The sequence below is a fragment of the Lottia gigantea genome (genome assembly GCF_000327385.1).
Source record: "Lottia gigantea unplaced genomic scaffold LOTGIsca_17, whole genome shotgun sequence".
Lineage (NCBI taxonomy): Eukaryota > Metazoa > Mollusca > Gastropoda > Lottiidae > Lottia > Lottia gigantea.
Window position 1 is genome coordinate 509,302 of NW_008708133.1, and position 11,765 is coordinate 521,066.

The 11,765-nt window shown below is 34.4% G+C and overlaps 1 protein-coding gene across 1 annotated transcript in view; it reads right to left on the reverse strand.

The window, feature by feature from the left end:
• Nucleotides 1-4,683: 4,683 nt before the first annotated feature.
• Nucleotides 4,684-11,765, reverse strand: part of LOTGIDRAFT_113488 (hypothetical protein) — a gene marked incomplete at both ends in the record, with an annotated part of 51,052 nt that continues 43,970 nt past the window's right edge. The window contains 4 exons of the mRNA XM_009051564.1: nt 4,684-5,819; nt 7,302-7,476; nt 7,790-7,971; nt 8,411-8,614. Coding sequence (XP_009049812.1) covers nt 4,684-5,819; nt 7,302-7,476; nt 7,790-7,971; nt 8,411-8,614 — 1,697 coding nt within the window. The remainder of the gene's footprint in view (nt 5,820-7,301; nt 7,477-7,789; nt 7,972-8,410; nt 8,615-11,765) is intronic.

Genomic DNA, 11,765 nt, shown 5'->3' on the forward strand with positions numbered 1-11,765 from the left:
TAATATCTTACACACTGATGTCTGATGCTCAATGGGCTTTGGAAGACTTTCTAGAGATAAATGCTGCCGAACATGTCCAATACAATTCACGAAATCCATCAAAAACAAATTAACACCCATTAAGTCAAACCCCACGTGACTAAGTACTATGGCTAATCTCGTACTGTTCTTATCCAGGACGAATGTAAATCTGACTGTTCCTTTGGAACTGGTATCAAATTTATCAAATTGTCTTCTACTAAAGATCTTTTCAATATTAGGTTCGTCCGCTTTAACTTCACAAATGTCTAAAGCACTCTCTACATCTAAGAAAGATTTTTTTACATCTGCCCTTTCTTTTGGTGAGTCTCCGTGCCAATCATATACCGCAGTACAGATAGGATTACGTATAACCACTGTTTTGATTATGTTAATGATCATGTTCTTCTCCAAACGAAGATTGCCAAAATATAAATCTATCACATGATAGTTGGATTTATATGTCGGTAAGTTATCTAATAGTAGATATCTTAATTCTGGAAATGAAATTCTGCTTTCATCAAAAACATCATCCTGGTTTTCAACAATAACCACATCTATATCGCTGCCAAAATTTGCGTTTCCAATAAATCTAGATAACGTTAAGACATTTGTTTCAGGGTCAAATAGTAAATTCAGTGGTATTTTGACTGCGATATCTTTCTTCACCTGGTTTACCAATGTCATAGCTAACATCGAGTCCATACCAGCATCTATCAGGCTTGTTGTAGAAGTAATCATAAGGTCTGTCAGAGGCAGAATTTTTCTAACTAGTTTTAAGACATAAGCTTCTATGATTCTTGGTCTTTCTACTCCATCAGCATCTTTCAGAGTGTCTATTGAAAACGGTGTCGATGATGTTGAATTAGTATTATGTTCAGTAGCTGTGTTTGGTAGAATATGGTATAATCTATGTTTAGTGAATTGGTCGGAATTCAGGTCAATAACATCTCTCAGTTTTTCCATATCAAACTTAGTAATCATAATTTGTTTTTTATTAGATAAAATAGCAGTTTCAAGACAAACACCAATTTCACCTTTTCCAATCAAATGGTAACCAGTACTGGATATATTCATTCTTGTTCTATCATTTCCCTTTCCCTTTTCTAACATTCCCATATCCAATGGTCCCCAGTTCAACGTTTGTATAGGTAGGGATAATTTTTTTCTTACAGATATTAAACTGTCCTGAAAAGCATTCCCAACACCATAATTACTTTGTCCAGGTGTGCCAAGGACAGCTGTGATGGATGAATGTAGTATAAAAAAATCAAGATTCATATACATGGTAGCCTGGTGTAGATTCCATGCTCCGGAAATCTTCGGATTGAAACATTCAGTCATCTGTTTTTCAGTCATTTTAAATAGAGATGAGTCTCTGGTTACACCAGCACCATGAAGTACACCTTTTATGCGAACATCGGAATAGGTCTTGTTGAATGTACGTATAGCTCCAGTAACAGAACTAAGATTTACTACATCTACTGAATAACATTCTATGGTACAAGATGTTGATCTGGACAATTCTTCAATTGATGCAGCGTCCCCTTCATTTGGGGTTCTTCTATTAAAAATTAAGACAAAACCAGCTTGATGTGTGGCCAACCACTGAACACATTGCCAACCTAAACCAGTTAAACCACCAACAACAATATAAGCACTACTTTTACTTAATAATCTTCTCGGTGTCAAACGGATAGGAACTTCTAATCCTCTTTTGTCTTGAATATCAAGATGGGTCATGGTGAATAATTTTTGTATTGGGTCTTGTAAATTTGGGGAAACAGTTCTCTGGTTTATAGTATTTTTAACGTTTTTATTAAGCCATTTGGAGATACCATGACGAATTGCAGCACTGATATTACTTTTGGAAAAGATATCGTTTTCGTTCACTCTATGTATCCTAATCCTGGAAAGTCGAGTTCTTAAGATTGCTGCAATGGAATCTGGTAAGAGACTAGAAAAGGCATAAATCTTCATGATGAAATATTTTCTCATGATGATATCTACATGTGATTTGTCTAGCTGCATAAAACAAATCATTTCTTTCTTTTTCTGCTGTTGTGTTTCTGCTGACAATTCTTCTGGAGTTAGTAGTTTATATTCCACTTTTCTATATCGTAGTAAGGAAAGAAATAATTCCTCGTCAACACAACTTCTTTCTCGTAAAACTATTATCTTTTTAACTTTTACACTAGAAGCCAATGTCCAAAGACTGACAAGTGTTGAAAGTAAACCTGGCTTGTAGAATGGTATAGATGATAGAGGCATACAACAAGATATTGGAACCACTACCTTATTAGATGCTGGTACTGGAAAACACGATACTAGCAAGATATTTGGTTTGATAGGTAGATATCCAATAGTTTCTATACAGTATACAGGCCAACCATCATCATTAGCTTCATGTTCATCAGCAATAAAAACTGGTAGAAACAATGAAGAATCCTGAAATACCAACTTGGTGACATTTAATAAAACTGAGCCTGGTTGTTCATGTAGTGATGTATTTCTTGTGTACACTTTAAAAACATCTTTTACTTCTGTTTCTGATGTAGAGAACAGATCAAAATCTGCATCACCAGTGTCAGTAATTGATAATATTTTGCTCTCCAATTCTTCCATGTAGCGTACCTGATAACCAAACACACCTACAGTGGTGAAGATCAACTCGCCATTATCTAGCCAGTCGGAAGCCAGTTTGTCAAAGACTATTAACAACTGTTCACTATTTGTTGTTCCTTCCAATTCACGGAGATCTACCAAATGAGTAGCTAATGTTCCCAATTCTCTTTGAATAGATCGTGCTCCTCCCCATAAAGATGAATGTATAATATTTTCTGGTATCATGTTTGTAGACTTGCTTTTCATTTCATCCATAGTCCATGTATTATAGAAAGCTATTAAAAGTCGAATTATATCATGTTTTTCATTAACTTCATTAATACATTCCACTACAACTTTTAACCATAATAAATAATCAGTTACAGCTCTCTGTATTTCAATTCCACCATAATTCTCATCAAAATCACTATTAATATGTATAGCAACATATCTATATTCATTAAGTGTTTCTCTTAACTTCTCTATATCTTTATAATTGTCAGTCAATGGAACAACAACATTAAGCTCTTCATCTCGACTTGGTCGTGGTTTAACAGATACAGACACAAACTTCTCTGATAGGAGTTCAGCATGGTGTGGTAAGAGTGATATCAAAGACCAATATGGCTCAAAAAACATTTGCTGACTTTGGTAACTTTCTTCTTTTCCTATAACTTTGATAGTGAATGTTTCAATGCTGGCTATTGGTTCACCCGATGCCGAAAAAAGCAATAACGTAAACTGTTTACTTGAGGTAGTGGACGAAAGCATCGACTGAAGGTGAATATACATCTTCTTTTGCGCCCCACCATAAACTCTCAACTTGCTGATTTGAATGGGTAAGATATTCACTCCTAAATCAGAAAGTCCGAGTGCACCGGGTGCCTGAAGTAAACCATCGATAACTGCAGGATGTAGAACCATTCCTTTCATTTCGTCCCATAAACTGTCGTTAACATTCAATTCAACCAAGGCTTCTTTGTCATTTCCTACTGAGCCCTGAAGTATCGACATAGCTTTACCATAAGAGAAACCAAACTTTCCAAGATATGCATATATTTCTTCCCCTGTCTTCTGAATGTTACATTGTTGTTCAATACTTTTTACATCAATTACTGGTACGTGCTTATTAAAACAACTATTAATGCTGCCTTCACAGTACACGTGTGATCCTTTGTAAACTGTAAAGTCGGTCCGGTCACCATGTTCTTCTATTGTAGTATCTAGCTGCTTTGATTCGCGATTGTAAATGAGAAGTGGGCTTTTAAAATCAACTGTTACTTCTCGAAATGAAATACTTGGTGACTTTAAGGCTGCTAGAGCAAGACCCACTTCAGCATACAGTGCGCCCGGAATCACTACTAATCCGTTTACTTTATGTTCATAGATAGACGCAAGCTTACTCGGATCAATCAAAATCTTAATGTCCGTCGTGTCCGAAACAAGCTGTTTCACAAACGGATGGTATTTGGACGCTTGATCAACACCCAAAAGTTTGTCTTTGCCTGATGTAGGTAATAACAAATTGTCTACTCTATTAAATTGATATTTTGGATACTCGGAGACATTGGCTTTAAAATCGTCAAAATTTGTCCATTTCAAATCCAATCCATGGTTATAGAAATTACAAACAGCTACTGTGACACAATCCACCTCGTCATTTTTCTTCATAATAGGTATGGAATCAAACAGTACTTGGTCAGGGAATATGCTTGGTAGATGAGCTCTCAAAATTGGTCTGGGTCCTAATTCAACAAAAACATTATATTTAGTAGGATCATGGGCTTCAAGAACAGCTTGGTAGAGTTTAACTGGTTTTCTGATGTTATCTGCCCAATAGTTTAGTGTAATGAAATCGCCTTTATCTGCCTTGACACCACTAACAGTCGAAAATATATCTATCTTTGGTTCTTCTCCATTGATTTCTGCACAACTCTTCATCTCGTCTGCACTGTTAGACATATGACGGGAATGAAAAGCACTAGTAACATTCAGATCTAAAAACATACAACCTGTATCAAACTCTTTAATATCTTCTTTTAATTTGTCCACTACATCTTCATCACAACTTATAGCACAGCTCATTGGACTACTGTAAACAGATACATTAGCTTGTGATTCATATCTCTCTAAAACCTCTTCTACTTTATCTATTTCAATATTTGTAGCAACAAACATTTTACCACCAGTACCTTGAACCTGTACTCTTGTTCTGTGATAAATAATATACACAGCTTGTTCCAGAGTGACGGTACCAGAAGCAAAGGCAGCAGCTACTTCACCAATGGATTGTCCAATGATAGCATCAGGATTAACTCCAAAACTTTCCACTAAAAAAAACAACGCTACCTCACATGCAAATGTCATAATTGGTGCGATGTTAGCGTCCTCTAAATCAAATCCATTTTGAAGATTTTCAAATAAGTTCCAGTTAGCATACCGTTCAAGATGTTTGGAAATGTCTTCAATGGTAGAACGAAATACTTTAAATCTTTTTAACATTTCCTGACACATTCCTTGCCAATTTGTTCCTAAACCAGCAAAAACAAAGATATACTTCTTCCCTTTAGCTGGCTGGTATTTCACCATCAGATGTTTGTCGACATCAGTACCTTCTAGAATTTTAAGAACTTCGATGGTATTTTGACCAGCTACAGCCAGACGGCATGGATAATGATCCCTTCTATATATGGATGTATAAGATAAATCAGCAAGTTGCAGGTCTTTAGCGTTTTCACACAAAGCCCTTTTCATATTAAGTAAAGATTCTATGTCCACTGCAGAGATACATACGACTTTTTTGTTCATATGATCAGTTTGAGTCAGTAAATTTTTCGTTTTTGGTGTCGTAACAATAGCATGACAATTACTTCCGCCAAAGCTAAAACTATTTACTGATGATCGTAAAACATCTCTGGTGGTATCTGGCCACGGACTGGGCTTCATTGGCACTTTAAATTTAAACTCGTCAAGTGGAACGTCTTGACTAGGTCTTTCAAAATGGAGAGAAGGAACGATCTGTTGATGTTTCTGCATTAATAAAACTTTAATCAGACCTGCTACCCCAGCGGCCGATTCAAGATGACCAATGTTTGTTTTTACCGATCCTATTATTTTTGGTGTCGAATTTTTGTCAGTTTGGAAAAATGTCCCAAGAGCTTTTACTTCAACAGGATCCCCTGCTTTAGTTCCCGTTCCTGGAAAAAATGGAAGCATTTGATAAGATAGCTTGCCAGGCAAGGTAACATACGCCCATTGGCAGCTGTCAGAAATGATAAAACAGTCTATATAGTGACTAAAGTATGAATTTTCTCATATTAAAGAAATTTTAATTGTTTGAATTCATTGATATATATTTACTGCCAGTTATTTATGCTGAGAAATACCACCAAATTTTTAAAAATCAATATCAATAATCCAAACACATCAAATTATCGCATCAATATACATGATCACTCCATGTTTCATTAAAATCAATTGAAAACTGTAGTCAAACCAATTTTGACCCGTTTTTCCTTAGTCAAGGGCAATAACTCAAAGACCGTTCATTGAAATATCAAATTCGAACTTGTCCAAGATCTCTTCAATATAAATGATCACACCAAATTTCATTAAAATCAGTTGAAACTCTATTGTGTTCACAAACAAATTTGGATGCGTGTTCCTGAATCAAGGGCAATAACTCCAAACAGTTCATCGAAAGATCGTCAAAATAAAAGTTAACCAAAATCTCATCAATATGAATGATCACACCAAAATTCATTAAAATCATTTGAAAACTGTCGTCTCTATTGAGTTCACAAACAAATTTTGATGCGTTTTTCCTAAATCAAGAGCAATAACTCCAAACAGTTCATCGAAAGATCATCAAATTGGAAGTTAACCAAAATCTCATCAATATGAATGATCACACCAAAATTTATTAAAATCATTTGAAAACTGTCGTCTCTATTGAGTTCACAAACAAATTTTGATGCGTTTTTCCTAAATCAAGGGCAATAACTCAAAAACCATTCATTGAAAGATCGTCAAATTCGAACTTGACCAAGATCCTATCAATATAAATGATCACACCAAATTTCATTCAAATCAGCTGAAAACTGTAGTCTCTATTGTGTTCACAAACAAATTTTGACGCGTTTTTCCTAAGTCAAGGGCAATAATTAAAAAACTGTTCGTCGAAAGATTGTCAAATTCGAACTTGACTAAGATCTCATCAATATAAATAATCACACCAAATTTCATTAAAATCAGTCGAAAACTGTAGTCTCTATTGTGTTCACAAGCAAATTTTGACGCGTTTTTCCTAAGTCAAGGGCAATAACTAAAAAACCGTTCGTCGAAAGATCGTCAAATTCGAACTTGACCAAGCTCTCATCAATATAAGTGATCACAACAAATTTCATTAAAATCAGTTGAAAACTGTAGTCTCTATTGTGTTCACAAGAAATGTTGACGGACCAACGGAAAGCCGGACCAACGGATCGACGGCAATATACGTCCTCATTACCATGTGGGCGTATAAAAATAGTGACAATGGTGGTTATCGACAAGGTACAGGATTATTAATGATATTGTTAAAGTTGTATTGAAAGTTAATTTATATTAGATACACTACTAAGAAGAAAACTAAGAGAAACTATGTATGTATACATTTCAACACATTGGGATTTACATACCATGAGCTTCAATATAATCAATACTCTGAGGATCAACGTCAAATCTTTTAAATACAATATTTAATAATTCTATTTGCTGTTGCATAGATGGTGTAGTTATTGGTGAGACTGTATGACCATCATGATTAGAAGCTGTGGATATTGTCGCCCAGATCGGATTGTTATCTTCTAGAGCCTTAAATTGAGGATTTTGAAATTTTCTAGTTGTATTTGAAAGGATTTACTTTACAATATACATTATATTTCAAAATTATATATGCTCAATATCACTTTCACCAGGTTTCCAGAAAATCCTTCAAAAAATATAGAGTGATTTGGTATTTTAGTGTGATAATAAAAAATTCTATAAAGTTCCTTCAAAAGGTGTGACTTCTAGAATGATTATAGAAGCAGTTGAAACATGTCTTTCAAGGATAAAGATTTCAAACACTATTTTACTATTAAAAATAAATATCTCACATATACATCTAGACTTACACTTAACTGACCTTTTCATATGATTTTAAAATGACAATTCCACACCCTTCTCCTCGAGCATAACCATCAGCATTCTCAGAGAAAGCTTGACATTGTCCTGTTGGTGATACCATACCAGCTTTAGTCAGCTGGATGAATGTGTCTGGTTTAAGAAGACAGTTAACTCCACCAGCAATACACATTTCACATTCACCTGACACGAAAAAACAACACCTGTCCATTGTAGGTAATCAAAAATAGCAATATAGTAGAATAATTAAATAAGACTTGCCAATTAACATATGGGGATTGCATACTGTCGTGAATCCAGAATAAGAAAAGTCTCCTTTTTGTTGAAGCTTAACTTTTTAAACTGTAGTGTTTAATGTTGTTGTTTTTGTTCAAAAAGGATATATGTCGGAGTTGAAAGAATTTATCTTCAATAGTCATATGGACAAGCGGAACATGGGACGAAAATACACTTTGCAAAGTGTTTAAGGAAGGTAACTAATATAATATACAGAGAGATTACCAACCAACCTGAGTTGTGTTTTACAATAAAAAAAATTGTATGAGATGTTGAACAATATATACCGGGTGGCTAAAAAAAACCTTTTCATTTCAGGATTATTCTATTAAAGGTATCATCTTACCCGATAAAATGGCTTGGTGGGCAGTATGTATGGCTATCAGAGATGAAGAACAAGCTGTATCAATAGTCATTGATGGGCCATGTAGATCAAATACGTAATTAACTCTTGAAGATATGATACTGTCATTTGTTCCAGTTACCGTGTAATTGTCAAAGTCCAGCACACTTTGAGCGAAACTAGAAGAATAATCGCCATTCATTACTCCTAAAATATACAAAGGAATAATAGAACAACAAAGTGAATCCAGGGTAGCAACTTGGGATCAAGTGAGGTCACAGAATCAAATTAAAGTTATTAGACCAAGTGTTATGAGTATGTGATGTAATTCCATGAATATTAAGTGTCATGAATATTAAGTATGTCATGAATATTTAGTAGCCTGTACGTGCATGCTTGACGTGTGGGACTGTAATATGTTGTGGCGTCACTTCATGTGTGGCCACCATGATGAGTAGACCTGATCCACAGTATTGATAGGAAAATAATAAGTGTTGTATCTAATGTAATTTAGTGTACAGGTTTTTATGTTTCAGCACAGCTTTAATGGTTTACAAAAATTACATACTGAACACATAGTCACAAATATATAATATATATCAACTCAAATCTGTTCACCCTGTTCTATCTTCTCTATACTTTATCCATTGATGAGCTTCTGTTCAACTCACCAATGTGATCTCATCACTCTGAACATTCTATCTTTTTGTCATTGGGCCTTTAGGTTTCATGTAGAAAGGACTGTTTCAGTTCTCCCCTGTATCAGGTTTTGGCGGGAAATTTGTATTTTCAGTGTTAATGATATTCATATTTCATGGATTGTGTTGTTTGTGTGAGGATTACTTAAATCAGTTCTGTATTTTAAAGGTTTACTAAGGTATTTCACCTTATTATTTGCCAGTTTGAAAGTTAGTTCAAACCCCAAACCTCTGTTGTAGTTTTGTTCTAATAAAGTTTTGAAACGTCACCAACTGTGTGGTCATTGATTTGCCTTGACCCCCACCAGATAACACCAACACCAAGGACTAACCTATTGGGACAATATTGGAAACAACCCGTGTTATCCTGAGCAAGTTGATAGATTGATGCAAGTTTTTTTTTCAGAATTCACTGTGAATTGGCATCTCGAACGATTGTAACAATATCTATGTTCCTTTCGAGGTCTAGGGCCCTTGTCAACAGTAACCTGTCCAATGAAAGTGTGATGTGTTGAACCATGATAAAGTGATAAGGAGAACAAAAACTTTTTAATTGTTTTTTGCAAATCGTCATCGATCTGTCATGTCTTGTTTTCGTTATGATTATATAAGTTAAAAAATAGAAAATAGAAAGCATTTTTGTCTAATCGTATATGTAAACTCGTGATAGATTTCAAAGTGAATATTTTTGCATTACCAGAAATGACATATTGCAAAATATTCAAAAAATTGGTTTAGAGGCTGTACCCAGGGTTGTTTTTATGCTCTTTGTAACAAGACCTATTCAATTCAAATATATTAAAGGATTTTTAGAGAAAAACATTAACATTAAAAGGATTGAAATTTTCGATTGAAACAGGAGTTTGACAGACAGCGAATACATATAAAATTGCATCATCAAACTGTTTGAATCACTTCCGTTTTCTCAAGAGTCCAGGATCCTGTGACAGTAGTATCCTAAGAAAAGAGAAGTCCTGTAGTGAAGCACCAACTGGAACCAACTACAGCTTCTGATACTGTAACACAGATGGTCCGAGGAGGTCTTCAAGGACAAAAGCACAACCGCCATGGCATCAAGATTGCAGATGGCACAACAACCTCAAACAGCTTATGTTTTGAGGAGAGCAGAGATTATGAGAGCCATGTTTCCGGAAGGTTATCTGAGTTTACCACCACAGAGTTTGGAGGTTTTATTGGATTTCATACCAACCATGTGTAAGACTTTGTTTCTCGATGTTTTTCAGCAGGGGAGTATTAATATAGTGTACAGGTTTTTATGTTTCAGCACAGCTTTAATGGGTTACAAAAATTTCACACTGAACACATAATCACAAATCGTCACCTCAGATCTATAATGTTCTATCTCCACTTATTGGTACCGTTGAAATGAGCTTGGAAAGTTCTATCTCCTGCTGATAATATTGTAATTATGTGTAAGGCTGTTCATACAGAAATACAGGCTATATTAGTATGGTTTATATCCATTATTGGTATTAAACTTATTTCCATAGTGTTCTATGTCCAAAAACCAATAAGTAAGTACCATTCTTATCACGTGACGTCAAATCAACTAACAGTTCTCTCTCTTTTCCTTGCCTTGACAAAATTCCACATGGTGTGATTTTAAAAAGATTTTGGCTAAATTTCAATGGATGTAAAGTATGTTTGATGATTTTATAACTTCAAAAACCACTATAAGCTAGTAAATAAAATTTATTTTTAAAGCATTATATTAATTGGATGACTATAACTACAAGGCAAAATCTTTTTGGATATAGAACAATATAGCTCTAACCAGATATTGACTTTTACAATACATGTTATACTCTATATCAGAAAAATAGATGTTTAATAGTAGGTTTTCTTTCAATTTTCAGATTGAATCAACTAGAAAATCTCCCGGACTTGCCCCTAATACACATATTTTCATATTTAAGACTTCCTGAAGTAATTGTAGTTGTAAACAGAGTTTGCAGAAGGTTTAATCATATAATTTCGACAACTTCAATTCTTTGGCAAGAATTTATATTTGACTTTACACTTGAACTCTTAGAAGAGGATTTAGAATATATTTTTTCTAAAGCTTATAAATTCAAAATTTTTGATTGTGGCCGGGCTAAATACTTATGTGAATTGGCCGACGTAGATTATTATTTTACCAAAGGACTTTGTCAATCCGCAGAGCTAACGTGGTTAAACCTTTCAGGATCCGTTTTATCAACAACTTCTTTCTTTAAATATCTGCCTAATCTTGAATTTTTGGATCTGTCTGAAACACCTAATTTACACAATTCAGATTTTCATGTTTTAAAATGTTCGAAACTTGTTCAACTGTACATATCGTTTTGTGATGTTAAAATAGATACAATAATTGAAAATTGCAAACATCTAAAATCTATTAAGACACTCGGTATTTCTGGAATTCCAATTAGCCTGGAACAATGTGTTCAACTCTTAAATCATACTTATGATACACTTACATGCTGCATATTAAATATCCCTAGATATATAACTGTAAGAGAATTTTTTGTGTTAATCGAACTAAATTACAAGAACTATCGATTTTTTGTCCTCCGATTTGACAAGTATGGAGAAAAATTTGGAGTTAAGAATGCCCTCGAAGTTTTGGGTTTCCTTGACATTGACAATGATTGTGGTGA